Source organism: Cervus canadensis, chromosome X, assembly GCF_019320065.1.
Source record: "Cervus canadensis isolate Bull #8, Minnesota chromosome X, ASM1932006v1, whole genome shotgun sequence".
NCBI lineage: Eukaryota > Metazoa > Chordata > Mammalia > Artiodactyla > Cervidae > Cervus > Cervus canadensis.
In genome coordinates this window covers 109,966,066-109,987,943 of record NC_057419.1, presented here as the reverse complement: position 1 = coordinate 109,987,943, position 21,878 = coordinate 109,966,066, and the positions used below count along the sequence as shown (strand labels likewise).

General features: G+C 37.0%; 1 protein-coding gene across 1 annotated transcript in view; it reads right to left on the bottom strand.

Annotated features, from left to right (window-relative positions):
• ATP11C (ATPase phospholipid transporting 11C) overlaps window positions 1-21,878 on the bottom strand; it is a 167,097-nt gene that overhangs the window by 77,642 nt on the left and 67,577 nt on the right. The window contains exons 2-5 of the mRNA XM_043458449.1: window positions 16,227-16,346; window positions 9,871-9,960; window positions 7,558-7,638; window positions 5,611-5,718 (exon numbers count right to left, since the gene is read on the bottom strand). Coding sequence (XP_043314384.1) covers window positions 5,611-5,718; window positions 7,558-7,638; window positions 9,871-9,960; window positions 16,227-16,346 — 399 coding nt within the window. The remainder of the gene's footprint in view (window positions 1-5,610; window positions 5,719-7,557; window positions 7,639-9,870; window positions 9,961-16,226; window positions 16,347-21,878) is intronic.

Genomic DNA, 21,878 nt, shown 5'->3' with positions numbered 1-21,878 from the left:
GATGACATGATATTATATGTAAAAAAACTCTAAAAATGTCACCAAAAAATGTTAGAACAAATTAATTCAGCAAAGTTGCAGGAACTAAAATCAACACTCAAAAATCAGATGCACGCCTATACATTAACAATGACCAGTCCAAAAAGGAAATCAAGAAAACACTATCATTTACAATAGCATCAAAAATGATAAAACACTTAGGAACAAACTTAAAGTGTTGGACACTGACAGTTACAAAAGCACTGCTAAAAGAAATCAAAGAATACAAAACAAATGGAAACACATTTCAAGTTCATAGATTGAAACACTTAGTACTGTTAAAATGTGTATACTATCCAAAGTGATCTACAGACTCAGTGGACTTCCTATCAAAATACCAATGGCATTTGTTTCAGAAATAGGGAAAAAAAAAAAAACCCTGACATTCATATGAAATCTCAAGGCACCATGAGAGCTTGGAAAGATCTTCAAAAATGATCTTGAAAAGGAGAAACGAATTTGGAGGTCTTGCATTCCCAAATTTCCCCCTACATATTACAAAGCAATGGTGATTAAGACTGGCATAAAGGCAGATACATAAGATAATGAATTGAAAGCCTAGAAATAAACTTGCACATAACGTCAAATGACTTTCAACAAGGGTACCAAGACTATTCAATAGGGAATGAGAGTTTCTTCAACAAACGGTTTTGGGAAAACTGGGTATCTACTTACAAAAGTATTAATAGAGTTGGATTCTCACCTTAGATCATATACAAAAATTAACACGAAAAGAATGAAAGATCTAAATGTCAGACTTGATCCTACCAGACTCCTAGAAGAATATGGAGAAAAAGCTTCAGGACATCGGACTTGGCAATGACTTCTTAGATATGACACCAAAAGCACAGGATAAAAACCAAAAGTAGAAAATGAGAATACATGATCAAAGAAAACAATCAATAGTGAAAAGGCAACCTACAGAATAGGAGAAAATATCTGCCAATCATATAGCTGACGAGGAGTTAATATCCAGAATATATAAGGAACCACCATAACTCAATAACAAACAAATACCCCAATTAAAAATTGGGTCAAGGACTTGCTTCCCTGGTGGCTCAGACGGTAAAGGGTCTGCCCACAATGCAGGAGACCTGGGTTTGATCCCTGGGTAAGGAAGATTCCCTGGAGAAGCAAATGGCAAGCCACTCCAGTATTCTTGCCTGGAAAATTCTATGGACAGAGGAGTCTGGTGGGCTATAGTCCAGGGGGACACAAAGAGTCAGACACGACTGAGCGATTAACACTTAACACAAGGACTTGAACAGACATTTCTCCAAAGAAGATCACAACAGTCAACAGGCACATGAAATGATGCTCAGTGTCACCGATCATTAGGAAAATGCAAATGCAAACCACAATGAGATACCACTTTATCAATCAGGATGCCCACTATCAAAAGAACAGAAACTAACAAGTCCTCAAGAGGACCAGGAGAAGTTGAAAGCCTTGTGTACTCTAGGCGCTAAGGTAAAATGGTACATCCATTATGGAAAACAGTATGGAGGTTCCTCCACAAATTAAAAACAGAATTACAATACAATCTAGAAATTCTACTTCTGAGTATATATCTAACATAACTCAAAGCAAGAACTTGAGCTATTTGCACACCTTTGTTCATTGCAGCATTATTCACATAGCCAAAAGGTGGAAGCAAGCCAAACATCCATCAACTGATGAATTAACAAAGTGTAGTATATACATACAATGGAGTATTATGTAGCTTTAAAAAATGGGAAATCCTGTCATATGAAGACATTATACTAAGGGAAATAAACCAGTCACAAAAGGACAGATACTATACATTTCCTATCACCGGAAGTATCTCTCTAAGGTAGTCCAAGTAACAGCAACAGAAAAGTGTTTACCAAGGGCTAGAGGCAGGGTGAATAAGTGTTTAGTGGATATAGAGTTTCAGTGCTATAAAATGAAAAGGTTCTAGAGATCTGTTGTACAACAATGTGAATACTTAACACTACTGAACTGTATACTTAAAAAATAGTTAAAATGGTAAATTTAGTGTTAAGGTCCCACCATTCTATAGATAAGCAGATTGCACTCATTTCACTTGCTAGCAAGGTAATGCTCAAAAACCTTCATGCTAGGCTTTAGCACTACATGAATTGAGAACTTCCAGACATACAAGCTAGATTTAGAAAAGGCAGAGGAACCAGAGATCACATTGACAACATCTGTTGGATCACAGAAAAAGCAAGGGAATTCCAGAGAAACATCTACTTCTGCTTCATTGACTATGCTGAAGGCTTTGATTGTGTGGATCACAACAAACCGTGGAAAATTCTTCAAGAGATGGGAATAAGAGACCACCTTACCTGTCTCCTGAGAAACCTGTATGCAGGTCAAGAAGCAACAGTTAGAACCAGACATGATGGAACAATGGACTGGTTCAAAATTGGAAAAGGAGTACATCAAGGCTCTATATTGTCACCCTGCTTAGTTAACTTATATGCAGAGTACATCATGTGAAATGCTGAGCTGGATGAAGCACAAGCTGGAATCAAAACTGCCTGGAGAAATATCAACAACCTCAGATGTGCAGATGATACCACTCTAATGGCATAAAGTGGAGAGAACTGAAGAGCCTCTTGATGAAGGTGAAAAAGGAGAGTGAAAAAGCTGGTTTAAAACTCAACATTCAAAAAATGAAGATCATGACATCCAGTCCCAACACTTCATGGCAAATAGATGGGCAAACAGTGGAAACAGTGGCAGACTTTATTTTCTTGGGCTCCAAAATCACTGCAGATGGTGACTGCAGCCACAAAATTAAAAGATGCTTGCTCCTTGGAAGAAAAGCTATGACAAACCTAGACAGCATATTAAAAAGCAGAGACATCACTTTGCTGACAAAGGCCTGTAGAGTCAAAGCTAAGGTTTTTCCAGTAGTCATGTATGGATGTGAGAGCTGGACCATCAAGAAGGCTGAGTGCCGAAGAATTGATGCTTTTAAACTGTGGTGCTGGAGAAGACTGTTTAGAATCCCTTGGACAGCAAGAAGATCAAACCAGTATCCTAAAGGAAATCAGTCCTGAATATTCATTGGAAGGACTGATGCTAAAGCTGAAGCTCCAATACCTTGGCCAACTGATGTGATGAGCTGACTCATTGGAAAAGACTCAGATGCTGGGACAGATTGAGGGCAGGAGGAGAAGGGGGTGACAGAGGATGAAATGGTTGGATGGCATCACTGACTCAATACACATGAGTCTGAGCAAACTCCAGGAGATAGTGAAGGACAGGGAAGCCTAGTGTGCTGCAGTTCATGGGGTCACAAAGAGTTGGGCACAACTTAGCGAATGAACAACAACATAGATAAGTATTAATAAAAACACAGGCATTAGAGCCTTAATATTCTTTAATTGTGAAGGACAATCATTTATTTTTCTGTTATTTTTTATCCCAATAACACAATAAAGTAAAAATAAGCAATACCTTAGGACTAGGATATAATATTTGTAAAAGACACATCTGATAAAGGACTATTATCCAAAATATACCAAAAGGACTGTTATCAATTTTCACAATATGAAAATGAGAAATCTGATTAAAAAATTGGGGAAAAGACCTAATAGACACCTCACCAAAGAAGATATTCAAATGCAAGTAAGCATATGGAATTATATTCAACACCATATGTCATTAGGGAATTGCAAATTAAGACCAAAATGAGATATCACTATACAGTCTTTAGAATGGGCAAAATCTAGAATACTGACAACAAATGCTGGCCAGGATATGGAGCAACAGAACTCTCATTTACTGCTTATGGGAAATGCAAAATGGGTAGCTATGTTGGAGATAGTCTGGAAGTTTCTTACAAAACTAAACACACTGTTACCATATGATCCAGATCACACTCTTTGTTTTTTACCAAAATGAACTGAAATCTTATGTTCACACAAAGACCTGCATATAGATGTTTATAATAGTTTTATTTGTAATGGCCAAAACATGGAAGCAACCATGATGTCCTTCAGTAAGTGAGTGACTATTAAATAAATTGGTACATCTAGACAATGAAATATTATTTAGTGCTAAAAAGAAATGAGCTATCAAACCATGAAAAGATGGAGAAAACTCAAATGCATGTTACTAAGTGAAAAAAGCCAACTTGAAAAAGCTATATACTGTATGATTTTAACCACATGACCCTAAGAAAAATGCAAAACTATGGAGACAGTAAAAGGAGGAGTGGTGACCAGGGGTTGGAGGGAGGGATGAATAGGCTAAGCACAGAGGATATTTAGGGCAGTGAAATGATTCTGTATAATACTGTAATGGTTGAGACATGTCCTTATACATTTGTTCAGACTCACTGAACATACAAGACCAAGAGTGAAAACTAACCTAAACTGTGGACTATCACTGTGGGTGATAATGATACGTCATTGGAGGTTCACTGATTATAACAAATATGCCACTCTGGTGGGGTGTACTGATTGTGAGGAAGGTTGTACCTGTGTAGGAAAAAGGACTGTATGTGAACTCCATAATTTCTGTTCAGTTTTGCTGCTCTAAAGACTAAAGTTTACATTAATTAAAATAAAATTTGCTAAGTACAAAAACTACTATTTGATTTGGACAAGTCAAAAATTTTATCAACAGGAATCTTATTGTATAATAACAATCAATGGCTAATTTGAATAAAAAATGAAACTGAGATATTAAAAAAACAATACAACTATCATATATGGTGGTGGAATATAAAATGGCATATGGCTGCTGTGGAAGACAGTTTGGTGATTCATAAAAACTAGAATCACCACATGACCTAGCAATTCCACTCCTAGGTATATACCCAAAAGAATGGGAAAGAGGTGTTTGAAACAAAAACTTGTACATGAATATTCATATCACCAACAATCCTAACAGTTCAAGTGAAGTCACCCAGTCGTGTCCAACTCTTTGCAATCCCATGGACTGTAGCCCGCCAGGCTTCTCTGTCCATGGAATTTTCCAGGCAAGAGTCCTGGAGTGGGTTGCCATTTCCTTCTCCAGGGGATATTCCCGACCCAGGAATCGAACCTGGGTCTCCTGCATTGCAGGCAGACATGTTACCATCTGAGCCACCTGGGAAGCCCCCTAATAGCTCAAAGGTAGAAAGAATACAAATGTCCATCAATTGATGATTGGATAAACAAAATGTGGTATGGCTATATTATGGAGTATTATTCAATCATCAAAAGGAATGAAGTAATGACACATGCCACAAGATGAATGAACCTCAAGAAGATAGCAACAAGCAAGAGAATGCAGACATAAAGGCCACATAGTATATGATTCCATTTATTTGAAATACCTACAATAGGTAAACCCATTGAGACAGAAAGAAGATTAGTGGTTGCCAGGGCCTGGTGAGGGAGGAATGCAGGATGACTACTTAATGGCTATAGGGGTTTACCTTTTGGGGCAGTGAGAATGTTCTGTAACTAGACAGTGGTGATGGCTGCACAGCACTGAGAATGTATGAAATGCCACTGAATTGCACATTTTAAAATGATGTGTTCTCACTATAATTAAAAAAAAAGAATGTACTACAAAACTTAATACCTTGATTTTTTCACTCTCTTTTTTCACTCGCTTTGCATTTTCAATAATGTAAACAGTGCTCTTATTGACTTCATTGTCAGCCCTGTGCCTCAGCCAATCCTCATATCCCTAGAAGAATAAAAATAAGGACATAGTCAAACTCACATAATGAAGTAAAGTTGTTAATAAATTTCTACAACCCCTTCTCTGAGTCACAGCAGATACCTGTACTTATAATATTACTTTCAATGCAGAATAAAGAGACAAACATTGTAAATTTTTGCAGCAAAAACAAAAATATGCTTTCAAAATATTTCTTAGGTAAAAAGCTTTATTGCATTAAAAGGTTCCTCCATTCTAGAGATAAGCATTAATAAAAATACAGGTAATAGAGACTTAATATTCTTCAGTTGTGAAGGACTATGATTTATTTTTCTAATTCTGCTCTTAGTCAAGTTAATGTTAATGTTCTCTACTTTTTAATTTGAAAGAAATTTTTTCCAGGTTTTATTTTCTTATAGAGCAAATCACTTTAACACATTCTTCCATATTAGACTGTTGGGAGTGATCATCTCTGAGGAAATATAATTCCTTCCCAGAGACAGAGAATAGAAAGAGCAAGTAGGATTATTTTGCAACAGTATCTATGATACGTTTTAGAGATCAACAGTTAAACTTCTCCACTGACTTGGTGACAAAAGAAAACATAAATTGGTGTCCGTTTTTTAGAGTTAAAAGTAATGAGTTCATTTTCCTTTGGGCTTTCTTTGGTCTAGAGTAATTTAAGCCAAAAGAAGTAAGAATGGAGGAACTCCATTTGTTTGAGCACCATCTCCTTTTTTATAACATCACTTTGCTTTTTTTCCTTATAATAGGGTCTGTACCTTTTCAAATATAACTGTTTGAAAAGTCTCTTGATCGCCTTCCCCTTTTTCTCTCAGGTGCTATATATATATTGATTCCTATCCTGTCCTTCTTTAGGGCAATGCTTAGGCTATCACTTCATAGGGGAACTTTCAGTGATGTCAGTGAGGAAACAAAGGCCCCAACATGAACTAGTATTGGGAGTAAAATGAATCAATAAGAGTTTTTTGAAAACCAAACAGGCTATTCTTGGGAGCAGCAATTCTATTATGATGTTAAAGAAAATAATCTTAACAGCTTCAGGGAAATAACATTCCCAAAGTCTTTATTTAGCAACCAAACACTTGATAAAATATCCTTTCAGTTCTGGGTAGGCAAGATAGAAGAGCAGATAAACTCAAGAAGAAAGGTAACCATGTTAATATTGTTAAGCAAACCTTTATTTTGGACATTCTTTAGGACACTTTCTAAAGGACTTTGGTAAGTACTGTCTAAAAGTCTCCTTGTAACCTGTCAGCTTCTGGTACAGGAAAAACATTGTTAACCACTCCTTAACCACGTTTCCTGTTTCTATTTTCAATTTTATTGGGAATTTGTCAAAAGCACCCCTTCAGCAGCATCAGGAAAGACAACAAAATTAAAGTATTTATACTCTTGAGTTCGGAGAAGGAAATGGCAACCCACTTCAGTACTCTTGCCTGGAGAATCCCATGGACAGAGGAGCCTGGCGGGCTACAGTCCATGGGGTCACGAAGAGTTGGACGTGACTGAAGCGACTTAGCACACACACACGCACTCTTGAGTTCTCTGCTATAGGTGGCAATTTAAAAAGTCCACAAGAATGGGAATTTTTCAGACAGATATAGCACAATGAAAAATGCAATGCATATTACAAATTTATCTCCCACTCCCTGAGTGAGGTGTACCTTCTACCTACTCTCCTTTTAGGGTTATATTCCTCCCTCCAAAAAATAAGATGAAAGGAGCAAAGAAATTAAAGATGTGTCTTATAACCATTTTAATGGGTTTTCAATAAGAACAAAATATAAATTCTCATGTCAGACAGGACTGAAATGCAAGCATAATTGTAAATTAGAAATTTACCTGCTTGATGGCTGTAACAGTTATAACAAAAAAAAGTGGAAGTCCACTGGTAATTGGGCTAGTTGGTGTGTCTACTGTGACCTAGGTAAAGAAAGTAAATTGAGAGTAAAATGAGAAGAAGCCATTAACATAATGCAGCATTTACATGCTACAAACATTTCAGACAAAAATGTAAATAAAACATACCCCAGTAGCAGCATGAGTGTTAACTTTCCTTAAAACAAAAGCAATCCATGTAGCCATTAGTTTAAGAAAATAGTTCTAAATTTAGGCTTAGTTTTCATGCCATCTTGGACTAACCCCTAGATTGAAATATATTCATTCATTTACCATCTATCTGTTGAGCACCATTCTGTCAGCCTTTGTGCTATTATCAGCCAGGCTCTAGAGATGCTGCTTTTTTTAAAACAAGATGGAGAAAAGTTCCTGCCCTCATAAGAGCTGGCAACTTATAGTGAAAACCAGACATTAAAACAAGTCAGATTTGAAGAGTATATAGAAGTTAACTAGATGGAAGGGGGCTTCCTAGGCGCAGTGAGGCACATATAGAAAGTCTCTATGGGAGGAGGGCATGTGTCACCTGTGATAAAATAAAGGAAGCCAGCGGCAAAAAAGCATGTGGTGTGAGAAGAGGCTGGAGGGGAGACAGGGGCCAGACCTAGCAGGGCTCTCCAGACGAAAGTTCATTCTTTATCTCACAAACAGTGGAAAATAATTGAAGCTTTTAGGCAGGGAGAGGTCAGGTGAACAGAACCACATTCCAAAAAGGTCATTCTCATTGCTTTGTGGAAAATGGAATGGAAGGGAACAAAAGTGGAGGGAGGGAGTCCATTTAGGAGGCTAATACACTCATCCAGGTAAGAGATGATGGCTTGGACAAGGGTGGTAGCAGCAAATAAAAAAGAAGTTCCAGAGGCATTTAGGAAGCAACACTGGTAAGGAATTTCTTGTAACTGGTGGTTAAAAATGTCTCCCAAGTATCTGATTAACATGGCTAGGTAGATGTTGTCATTCATGGAAACAGGAAATCCTGAAAGAGAACTAGATTTGAGGGAAAGAGGATCATGGGGTCACTCTCCTTTTACGTAGCTCTGTGCCTTCTTGCACACACTGAGATATCAGTCTGGATTCCTTACCACGTAAGCTCTAATCTTTCAAGTCTTAAAGTCACCTATTCTTTGAAGTTTTCTCAAGCTTCTCTTGGGTAGGAAAAAAAAATCATAACTTCCACTGTGTCTGCACAGCATTTTGCTCATACTAGTTTTACGACATTTACCACATTAAATTGAGTGGATACATGACTGTCTTTTTTGGCTATAATGTAAAATTCCTTTGGGGTAGAAAAGGCAATCTTGATCTTTATTGTACCTGCTAAAATCTTTGTTATCTGGACCACTGCCTGGCACATAGGTGCTTGCTAAACTGAACTGAAATGTGTTGCATGCCAAGTGGAATGACTGTGTGTATAATCTTCTACACAGTTTATTTATTCTATGCTATTCTGTAAGACATCTCACCATTGATCTAGAGGAGCTCCACCTCAAATGCCCCATCATTCAAGACTGAAATTGGTTCTTCCCCATATTACAACCCAGACTGGTTTTAACTTGCAGGGCTAAACTGAATTATAGTACTATTTATTCAAAGTGGATAAACAGAAGCACTTAAGATCAGCAAGGCATTTGAGCAATTTTATTGGGATGTTTTTGCTTCGCTTAAAACAATGAAATGAGAAAAAAAATACCTTTAATGTAGTAAAATTTTCAAAGGGTAATTTTGGCAAGGGAAAGATTTTAATAGCTTATAGACTGAAAGATGGAAGATGCAATTTAAAATGTCTAAAATTTAAAACACAAAACATTAGTAGGAACACTGAGAAGCAAACCAACGTACAAGGATTTCATCCTTAAAGTAAATAAATGAGGAAAAGCAAAACTGGTGATCAAGAAGATAAGTGATAAATTTTCAATTAAACTGAAACTGGTGCTTAACAAAGTGAAACTATTAATTTGAACTATTTTCAGTTTTCACATATACCACTGTATATAAAAGTACACAATGCATGTCCATCTAAGATGAACAAAGATATGAAATCCATGAAAGTTTAAAAAAAGTAACAAAGTCTCAGTAAGTTTTCTAGTGAAAGATCTACTTTAGAAACATATAAAATTGAGTAAGCTTAAAATATATTAGTACTTTAAAAAGTGTTATTATAATAAGCCATGAAACAACTTTTTAATCACAGGGCATTTCAAGGTTAGAAATGGATTGAAAATCTGCTTGAAGAGATGAAGTTTCTAATGGAGCTCTTACCTGTACAAGAAAAATGATAAGAAAATAAAAGTTTGCAATTCTTCTAAACTGTTCAAACAGATTCTTTGGGAGGAAATTCCAAAGTGTATACTATATGGGAGGAAAAAAAAGATTATTAGAAAGGAAACTTGAAAAAGACTCCAGATTATCACAATACTTTGAAAGTCTGTTAAAACCCAAACCTCACAGACAAATAAGTGTGTGCTTAGAGGTATAGCATATAAACACTATGCAGGAATGAAGTTTTCACTTGGAGCATTCTAACTGGGCCATCTGTCCTTCAGCTTTGCTTTCTCTGGCCCAATCTAAATTAGGTTCCCTGTTATCTGCTCTCACATCACCCTATACTTCCCTGGGATCACATGTTTCAGTGAATAATTATGTGTGCACATATTTTAATTAAAGTTTCTCCCTCAAGAGGCACTGAGATCTAAAAGGGCAGACTATTCATCTAGTCTTTTTATTACTTTTCTCCAACTCCTAGCACAGTGCCTGACATAAAGTAGACACTCAATAAATTAGTTGGATGAATGAATGAACTAATTAAATTAATTTTTCTGGCTGTGCTACGTTTTGGAGTCTTGATCATCATCACAGATAAAATTCTGTCCCTATCACTGCTTTCCACCTCCATGACAGCCTTGGTATACACATAACCTTAGGTCATAGACAGCTTACATTTTAATCAACAACATACCAACCTTGTACTTTGATAGCAGGTAGTGGGTAAAGGTTTCAGTGCTAAATTGTACACGGGCAAGAGGAGAAAACTCTTGGGCCAGCTGTCAAATCACAAAGACTTTCTCACTGGTACCTTAAGCTCAAGGACCAGGGCATTTAAAAATCACCCAAAGTTGGATTTTCTAGATGTCTTAATAAAGACCAGAAACCAGAAAGAAAGAAATGTTTCTTAACCTAAAGATCTAAGTTTATACTTGCATGGTCTCCATGTGTGAGAAAATATTCATTACATTAGGTAAGGTGACTGAAAAAGCCAAAGTTGCAGAGCATGATACAATAGATGGGGCTTCACTACTAACCTCCCTTTAAAAGGTGTATAGGCCCAAGGTTCAGGGAATTCCAAGAATAGAAAGATGAATGGAGGCAAATATATTCAGTGAAGCAGCTGCATTACAATCAACAGCCAACCTAGAAGGTTCTTCTCCCAGGGTTCATAGAAGTGCCTCAGGGAAGCCCATTCGACATGAAGTGCATACTTGTGTGTGGATGTGTATCACTTGGGAGAAGACAGTCCACAGTTTTCAGATTCCCAAGGCAGCTTGTGACCAAAAAGAAAAAGGATCAAAACCACAGGTCCAGTCACTTTGAAGCTGCCCTAGTTCAGATCAGCACTTAACTGTCCTGATGACTAAAGGTCAATTTTCTAAAACAACAAACTAAACTCCAACAGGCTAACAGCTGAGCTTCTGGCTCGTTGACCTTCTGTTCCTTAAGTAAAGGGTTTTAAATTAAACAAACAAACATTGGGACTGTGAGAGTCCTCCGTGGGGTGTGAACATGTCAAAGGGAACATTTTTGTTGTTGTTTCTAGGCCCCCACTGTTTCCCTCTGTTTTAACTTCCTAAATGAACTGCTTCCTTGAGGAACTCTGGTCAGTCTCTTGATAGGTAACTATTACTACATGCCCTCTTCTTTCCTATATCAGATCATGAACTACTAAGAGGTCAGAGAACATATAAACATAAGCTCCCTTCCCTTCCATGCCTAGAACAGTGTTCAGCATGTAGAAGGTATACAAGAAATGTTGACTGAAACTTATGTCTTGGCCATTTCCTCCACTGCTCTAACTAAAAAGTAAATTAAACTTCTTGTCTCTGTTATAATACAAATGCAATCTAGCATACATTATTTCAATGCAGACTAAGAGAAGCCTACTTTTAAATAGTGTTCTAATCAAAACTGAAATGGAATGAAAGCTGCATATACCAAGTTACTCAAATTGACTTGTTTACCTAAAAAGTGAACTCTCACACTTAGTCAGTTGCTACAAACCAAAAATAATGTTAATTCACAGGAAGAAAATGTTTAGAGCATTTGTTTCATACATGATGTTGAAAATGGACACTTTTTTGGTCAAAAGTCAGTTCTTTCTCAGAGAAGTCAGTAAGTGGATCTTCTATACTATCTTAATGTGTAAGCCTAAACTAAAAAAGCAACCCTGACATCTAGAACACATTTTAAAAGTTTCTTGGTGGCTCAGACGGTAAAGCGTCCGCACGCAATGAGGGAGACGGGGGTTTAATCACTGAGTCGGGAAGATCCCCTGGAGAAGGAAATGGCAACCCACTCCAGTGCCCTTGCCTGGAAAACCCCATAAGCAGAGGAGCCTGGTAGGCTACAGTCCATGGAGTCGCAAAGAGTCGGACACAACTGAACAACTTCACTTTCTTCAAAAGTTTCTTCAGAAAAATGCCAGCTTCCCAAGTATGTGCAATGCATTTTCATTTTCTCTACAGTGAATTAAACAACTGGTACACAACTGTGGCCTTTGAGTGAAACAACTGTGGGTCACTCCCTCACACATCTATCATCTAATTTAATTTGAAATCAAAACCTTGTAACTTTGATAAATAACTTTCCTAATTTAAAGGAGAGAGTATGAAGGGAATCTCAGTTTTGAGAATCTATTAAATTGAAAATTTTAAACAAGAGGAAACTTTAGAACACTACTTATTTTTACCCAAAGTCCAAAATTTTTCCAATTTAGCCTTTAAAATGCTGATAGGAAAGCTAAAGCTCCAAATAACTTGCTCTAATATTTCTGTGCATCATGAGAAAAGGGATAACAGCTAAAATGAAGTAGTTAACTATGTAAAGTGGCAAAGTCAACAACCGGTTGTGAAGGAGCACAGACTTTTCTTACTACTGGCATTTGAATGCGATGTAACAAAATAACCATACTTGAAGATTAGTTGTAAATAAGCATCTGGTTGTAAATAAGCAAAACTCTAGGTTGAATAACTGTTCACTTTGCTAAATGACTGTATCCACGTGATTATCAACTCTCCTTGATGTAGGCAGTAAATCCAATTTTGAGCATCACAGCAGCCTACTTTCATTTTCATTACCAATGTCAAGCAGAACTTTCTGCTTTTTCAAAGTATCACTCTTTCTACCATAAATTCAGAACAGCAAAAGGAGTTACCAAGACAGTGCTACCATTAGGATTTAGTAACTTTAGCTTAAAGGGCACCTTCAGGGAGTTTGATAAGATGCAAAGACATGTCTAAGAAATTCTACTGATGCTTTTGATTTTTAAAATGAGAGAAAATGCTAGTGTAATTTTAGTCTTGAAACTTTAATACATTCTTTCACATAGGAGAAGTTAAGTTTAACCTTGGGCACAGCTTCAAAGAGTTAGGAGGAGCTCCCTGATTCTTATCCCACTGAAGGGCTCAAGATGAGGCTCAGAAGTTTTAAATGAAAAAGAAATGTAGAACAGAGAAAAATGATGGAACCTAAGATCTTAAAGATCTAGTTTCTTTTGCTGCAGAAGGGGATTTCCAAGTTTTGTACCAGCTACAAAATTCTAGTGATTCCCAAAGGTCCCTGCTGAGTGCACTAAAGTAGGAAGGCCAAAGAGAACAAGTTTTTCTAAACGAAGTATTTGTGCATCCCCAAAGAAGAAAAGGTTGCTAATTTTGTAAGTTAATAAAACTTAAATTTTTATCAAAGTGTTATTTTCAGTGTTCCTGTATTAACAGGACTTATTCCCAGTGATATTACATTACTGATGGCATCTGTAAACAAACAAAAGGCAGCCAACTGAGAAAGTTATTTTTATTATTGAATGGTTTAGAAAGGAAATCAACACTTGCTACAAGTGTTATACATTTCTTCAATTAAAAGTGTACATTTCTTCAATTAAAAGATTCTGGTGCAAATACCATCAGCCAAAGGGCAATGTGAGGAAGAGAAAGTCAAATTATGAAACGTTTTTCTCTCCAAACTGGACTTGAAGGCTTCTTTTTAAAAGTAATCGCTCTGCATATTTGAAACACAGGAGACTGAGGAAATCAATACTACTGCTTAGGACTGCAGTAATAATAATAATAACCACAAAAACATAAATAATAGCAGTTACCATCTACTGAGTTGTTACTGCATGCCAAGCACAGTGCTTTAATGTTTTCTGTGAATTCTTTATCCGCACCACAATCCTGTGAGATAAGTAGTTAATAGTTCCATTTTACAGATAAGAAAATGGGGACACAGGAAGGTTATATAAGTTTAACTTCAAATACATTTCTCCTGTTTATAATGGTGAAGCTCTTTACCACTACACTATATGCTGTTCTCTTATAACTATTTATTGAACTAAAATTTCATTCTTTTTGTGAAGTCAGTATACTGTCAATTCCTCTTTTCCTGCTCTATACCTGTTATGAAAAACAGATCGGTTAACAAGCAGTTAACTAGACAAACTGTAAAAATAAAATATCTACAAAGAAAACGATGTGTTAGTCTATCAATGTAGACACATTCACTACTGTGGTTTCTAAAACACATACATACATACTGTATATGCAAATATGTTTAGAACCAGTTTGTATTTGCCCATGAATTCCTTATTATTTAAATAATATCCTATTGTATTATTTTGACTACTGGCAAAACTAAAGTTAAAATATGAAAAATATTCTATGAAATATAGAAACAGTTGAGAATTAACTGAGTTTTATATGTTCCCTTAATATGCAAAAATACATGGTATATTACAACAAGTGGATTGTCACCACCTCAGTGAAAAGTCACTTGACTACCAGTGTGCCACTTTACCATTTTCCACATAAAGCACTACGGGAAACAATAATTCCCTAGAAAGTAAAGGAGAGAAAACTGAGGGAGGAACCCGAATAGCACAATGATATGAAAACAGCTCTTTATTCAGAGCCACTATATCTTATAAAGCAGTTCTTGTTCCTGGCTTTATCACTAATGCTGCTTCATGACCATGGCACTAACTTGAGTTCTCTGGGTTTGCTTTCTCCATCTATAAAGTCAGGGAGTTGAACAAGAGGATCTCTTAGGATGTTTCAGTTCTATATTAAGTTCATGATTCTGAGCCAAAGGACTACTATTGACTGTTTTCTTGAATACTAAGGGTGAGTCACAATTTTCAGTGAAAGAACTATTCACTATCTTGGGCACAGGTAACAGAAACTTCTAGCTGACAATAAATTTCTGCCACAAGGTTAAAGATTAACAAGAAACAGACATTTAAACTCAGAGTGTTCTATAGTCTAATGGATCTGCTCATTAGGTAACACAGTTTTCAATCATTCTGTCCGTATTTTACATGCTACTCTCCCAGCTAAGTACAATCTATCTGCATTATATCACTACCCAAACAGAAATCACATGTTTGAAAATTAAAATGTTAAATTTGCAAAGTAAGGGTAAAACTTTGTGTTTCAGATCCTCGGTGTTTGTCAACATGCAATGAACCAATTGTCACCAACATTTGAGGTCTACCTTATGCTGCATGAGGAAGCGAGGAAAATTACCAAGATCTGTGCCATACTAGAAGATACAGCAGTCTCTAGATGGTGCCAGCCATCTAGCACCTAGTACCTAGCACCTAACCTCCTCAGTCAAGGGGAAAGATTAGCAAACTAATACTTGTAGACTGATGACTACTGGGTACTATGAGTTATAAAGAATGCTTTCATGTATGGAACATAAGCTCCATTTCACTAATGAGGACATTCAGACTGAGAGATTAATTTGCCCAAAGTCACACAGCTAGTAAATGATCAGACCAGGATTTAAACAGGTCTTCAGGCCACTTCTTTTAGCATTACACAATGCTAAATAAAGTAAGATGATTATTCAAATGGTAACACAGCTATCATGATTGAACCCTTAACTGTTCAAGCAGTGCACAGAACAGAATGTACCCTTTAGGACCCAGGAGTGTACTTGAGAAGCTCTGCAATGCAACAGAAAGAGATACAAATGTCACTCTAAACACCCTCTGGAAGAATGTAAATTATTTACAACCCAGTCCATCCATACAAGGGCAATTCAGGAAGCTTTGGGCAAGTAAATAATTCTACTTTTAGCACACTTTAAGGCTTAAAGTCATACATATAATCAACAGGCATGGTGAATCATAATGGAGGGCAAGGAAACACTCTTGCAGCTATAACGAGACAAAGTGATACTTTTAAAGAAACTGCCTTTTGGTGGAGTAACTACTACAGTTGGTCTATGATTGGTACAAATGCGCATTCAGGAATGCATATATAAATGTCTCAGCTTACAGCATAAATAAAAATAAGTGTTATTTGGCTTACTATATGAACATCTATTGAGCTAAAAAAACAACTTACCTTAGATGAAACTATTCTATTATCACAAAATTTTTGTGCAATGTATGCTTCAGTTTCTGAAACCGGATGATTGCCAACAAATACTGTGCGTGTACCAACTCGCTTCTCTTCTCCAGCACACTGACCAAGAGAAAGGAAAACAGATCAGTTTTTCATCACATTTCTCCATGCTTCTACCGAGCAAAGAATTCTTGTCTAAGTGTCTAAGCATGTTTGGCTACTGTCTAGAAAGAGAATAGTAGGGAGAGTAGAAACCTTGTTAGGAAATTCAAACTCCACTGTTAAGTTTTGTTTAGGCCAACTGCTCTGAGGCCAACATTGCGATCCTAAATGTTTAAACTGAAGTATCCTAGAGAAACAGTATTTTTACCACCAAGCATTTTCTTTCATCTACAGGATCTCAACCATTACTGTCACAGCAACACACTAATTTAGAAAAGGTCAGATTGGGAATATTTAATTTATTACACAAGAAGTGTTGAAGACAATCTTGCAAATTTCATTATCAGACAGCAGAAAGCAGAATGCAAAATTCTTATAAACTGAAAATAATTGCTTATAGACAGGAATATAGAATGGCTGCCTCTATTAATGGAGTGATCAACTATTTCTAGAGAGAAAAGTTGCAATTCTTTGGCTTTTCAAGGAAAGATATTCTTTTGTGATCTCTCAGAACTTATTGTCAAAAAGTCCCATTTCACACAATATAACTCTAATGCCCATTCTGTATTTTTAAAATGTAGATTCATTGAATCTAGAAGCTACAAGATTCAGGTCCATTTTTACCTCATAGTTTTACTTCACTGAGGCTTCACTCTGTTTTCTCATCTTGAATCAGGGTAATATACTTTCTTATATAAATCTAGAATAGTCTCTTTTTAAAGTTTTTTAATTAATCTATTTATTTTAATTGGAGTATAACTACTTTACAATATCGTGATGGGTTTTGCCATACATCAACCAACATGAATCAGCCACAGGTGCACATGTGTCCCCCCATCCTGAACCCCCCCCACCTCCCTCTCCACCCTATCCCTCTGGATTGTCTCAGAGTACTGGGTTTGGGTGCCCTGCTTCATGTATTGAATTTGTACTGGTCATCGATTTTAATGTACATGTTTCAATGCTATTCTCTCAAATCATCCCACCCTCGCCTTCTCCCAGAGTCCGCAAGTCTGTTCTTTACATCTGTGTCTGTTTTGCTGCCCTGCATATAGGATCGTCGTTACTATCTTTCTAAATGGAATAGTCTCTTTTGATGGCACTGTTTTTACATGTTTGAGACAACCATTTATTTAAGTCAAAGAAAGTATGATAGAAACCAATATCCACTTATATATTTCCTTATTTTTTAAAAAAGAGCATAATTCCACAACCTAAAATGTTTTAAAGTAAGTAGCCACAAAGATTTCTGTTCAATGATCTATTTAAAGGTCAAAAATATAACTCTCTACCCCTGAAATATCATTTTAAGCAAGACTACTTAGAGGTTGCAAAGTTTTCCAAATGTCTATGTTTTGGTGTATTCCAGTCTGAATTTCTGTACCTCAAACAGATATAGGGAAAATAATTTTTCAGATTGAAAAAAAAAATTACCCTAAAATATGGTAAGACCTCTTGCTTCACCGTGGGCTTCCCTGGTGACTCAGACGTTAACGCGTCTGCCTGGAATGCGGGAGACCCGGGTTCGATCCCTGAGTTGGTAAGATCCCCTGGAGAAGGAAATGGCAACCCACTCCAGTACTCTTGCCTGGATCCAATGGAGGGAGGAGCCTGGTAGGCTACAGTCCATGGGGTCGCAAAGAGTCAGACATGACTGAGCGACTTCACTTTCTCTTGCTTCACCATCTTCATTTGAAGTTTATTAAGTAATTATCTAGCGGGGTACAGCCTCCAAAATCAATAGGGAATCACTGGAAAAGTGAGATAAACTGAAGTAGGAGAGATTTAGGCTGTATATAAGTGATAACTACTGGAAATACACTCTGGTATGGGTTAAGGGAGCTTGTGGGAATTCAATCTATGGCAATCTGGAAAAAGTCACAAAGTCATCAATGCTTGACAATTGCTATTCAGCCGCCTGCCCCAAGACAGGGCATTACAACAACTGACTGTACAAGGTCCTTCGCATGCTAAGGGTCAGTGATTAACACGTAAATTTTCAAACAGTTCCTGGAAACAAGTAAACAATACCTTTACCAGAATGGTAACTATATACATTTTGATTTAGGGACTGACTTTGTTTGCAACTGTAATATACAGGGTCTGAACACAGAAGAGCACTACATTTCCCATATACCCATTTTGCAAAAAGTAAATACACCTTCTTAAAAGTATAGTTTACTCTGTTCCCCTTCCCTAGCTTTCTGTTGCAAGTTACAGTCCCACTGTAGTCTCTACAACAGACCAGAAATTGTCAAGTCCATACACACACTACAATTTAAATTCTTTCATTTAATAGTCACATGGCTATCTAGTTTTTCACACAAGAAGTGGCTATAGAGTAAATAAGCAAGAACCACTTTTCATGCCAGTTCTCAGATCATTCAACAAATGAAAAGGGGGAAGAGGAATGAGGCAGAACAGTGAAGCAGGATGTTTCCTGCACTGCCAGTACAGGTTGTTTTCCTCAGTTAACAGTGGCCACAGATTAACTTAAAACCAAACTGAACTAGCACTACCCCAATTCTGAATTGTCTTCGACTTTCTTCTGTGGCAGATAACTTTCCAAAGAACAAAAGGAAGGTACAAGCATAAAGCAATTTTTCAGGCACGTGATATTTTTATGAATTTTGCATTTGTATAGCATTTATAGTTTTACTAAGAGCTTTCCCTATACTTCATCTCTGATTTCTTTCAAGTGACCTCTATCTCCAGTAAATAGGAAAAAATGGATTGAAATTGCTGTGCAGGTTTGGGGAGGGAGAGAGGGGATGGGAGATCCAGACAATGATCATTGTTAGATGAGGGAATCGGAGCCTGAGATAAGTTGTAGAAGGTATGCTCCTGAGGATTTTTCAAAAAAGGGCAAAGTCTCCTCAGGTCAGGCGGGTTGAAGTTTGGAGCTGCCTGAGGACTGGGGCTGGGGTGGGGTGAAATAGATGACTTTTCCATGTCTGTCAACCTAAAAATCTAATGAACCTGCAATTTCTGGTAGAATTTGTTTCAACTCTAATGCTGCTTGGTTCACATAAAAATGGCAAAGCTGACTGTATGTGTAAATTCATTGTAATTTTCCACTTCTGCCAATGTAGTGTTAAAACAGTGGTTTTAGCTCCTGTGATTTTGAATAATGTAGGTGCCTTAGCCAAGGGAGAGAAACTCTAAGTAGGAATTATAAAAAAAAATCCTGTTTGGATGGCACACAATGTAGTCTAGAGTGGGAGTGTATGATTCCTGCCACTTTGTAATGAATTTTAATTAGGAGTCCATCCTGTGTTGAAGTGCTTCCCATGCAAATGTCCTTAGGAATGGCATTTATTAAAATTGAAATGAGTTGGCACCAATTCTATTTTAATGAGATATCATACACACTACAATTAAAAGGGTGGAAAATATTTAAAAGTATACTTATAGTGTATGAATTAACATAGAAGTCAATTTAATTTTCTAATTTATGATAAAAATCACCCTTTTTACTCCTGAATTATAAACTGAATCCTGTGTTAAAAAACAAACAAACAAACAAAAAACTCCAATAATTTATTCAAGACATAGTCTCTCAGTGAACATCAGAGTAGGGCTTCCCTGATGGTCCAGTGGTTGAGAAACTGCCTGCCGATGCAGGGCACGCAGGTTTGCTCCCTGGTCCGTGAAGAACCCACACCCTGCAGAGCAGCTAGGCCCGGGCACCATAACTACCGAGCCCACACATCCCAACCACTTACCTCTGACCCTGCAGCCTGTGCCCCCAACATGAGGGGCCACCCCAACGAGCAGTCCCACATGCTGCGACTAGAGGGGAGCCTCCACTCACCGTGACTAGAGAAAGGTCCATACAGAGCAAAAAATAAGAGGGATAAGTAAATCTTCAACAACAACAATGGCAAAAACCTAGAGTAAAATGGTACTGTTATTCAACTAGTACCAGATTAAAATCCTATGCCTTTGCTAGTCATAAACAAACAAAAGCTGCTGGAAGTATAATTTGTTTCTCAATTGTCTCTAGACCAGTGACTCAATAAGAACTGAGGGAAAACGGAGAATGCAACACAAGACAGTCATCATGAAAGCTAGCACAGTTTCTAAAACACAGCTCACCTCTCCATCCATTCCACATATTGGCACACTTGAATTTATCCCTTAGTCATAGACCAGTGGTTCTTAAGTCTAGCCATACATTGGCTTTAAACATAATACCCAAAATTTAGAGAAAAGCTAACACCTATCTTACTCAAACTCTTCCAGAAAATTGCAGAAGAAGGTAAACTTCCAAACTCACTCTATGAGGCCACCATCATCCTAACTCCAAAACCAGACAAAGATGCCACAAAAAAAGAAAACCACAGGTCAATATCACTGATGAACATAGATGCAAAAATCCTTAACAAAATTTTAGCAAACAGAATCCAACAACATATTAAAAAAATCATACACCACGACCAAGTGGGCTTTATCCCAGGAATGCAAGGATTCTTTAATATCCTCAAATCAATCAATGTAATACACCACATTAACAAATTGAAAGATAAAAACCGTATGATTATCTCAATAGATGCAGAGAAAGCCTTTGACAAAATTCAACATCCATTTATGATTAAAACTCTCCAGAAAGCAGGAATAGAAGGAACACACCTCAACATAATAAAAGCTTATATATGACAAACCCACAGCAAGCATTACCCTCAAGGTGAAAAATTGAAAAGCATTTCCCCTGAAATCAGGAACAAGACAAGGGTGCCCACTCTCACCATACTATTCAACATAGTTTTGGAAGTGTTGGCCACAGCAATCAGAGCAGAAAAAGAAGTAAAAGGAATCCAGATAGGAAAAGAAGAAGTGAAACTCTCACTGTTTGCAGATGACATGATACTCTACATAGAAAACCTAAAGACACTACCAGAAATTACTGGGCCAATCAATGAATATAGTAAAGTTTCAGGATATAAAATTAACACACAGAAATCCCTTGCATTCCTATACACTAACAATGAGAAAACAGAAAGAGAATTAAGGAAACAATTACCATTCACCATTGCAACAAAAAGAATAAAATACTTGGAGTATATCTACCTAAAGAAACAAAAGACCTATACAGAGAAAACTATAAAACACTGATGAAAGAAATCAAAGAGGACACAAACAGATGGAGAAACATACCGTGTTCATGGATTGGAAGAATCAATATTGTCAAAATGGCTATTCTACCCAAAGCAATCTATAGATTCAATGCAATCCCTATCAAGCTACCAACGGTATTTTTCACAGAACTAGACCAAAGAATTTCACAATTTGTATGGAAATACAAAAAACCTCGAATAGCCAAAGTAATCTTGAGAAAGAAGAATGGAACTGGAGGAATCAACCTGCCTGACTTCAGACTCTACTACAAAGCCACAGTCATCAAGACAGTGTGGTACTGGCACAAAGACAGAAATATAGACCAATGGAACAGAATAGAAAGCCCAGAGATAAATCCACGAACCTATGGAC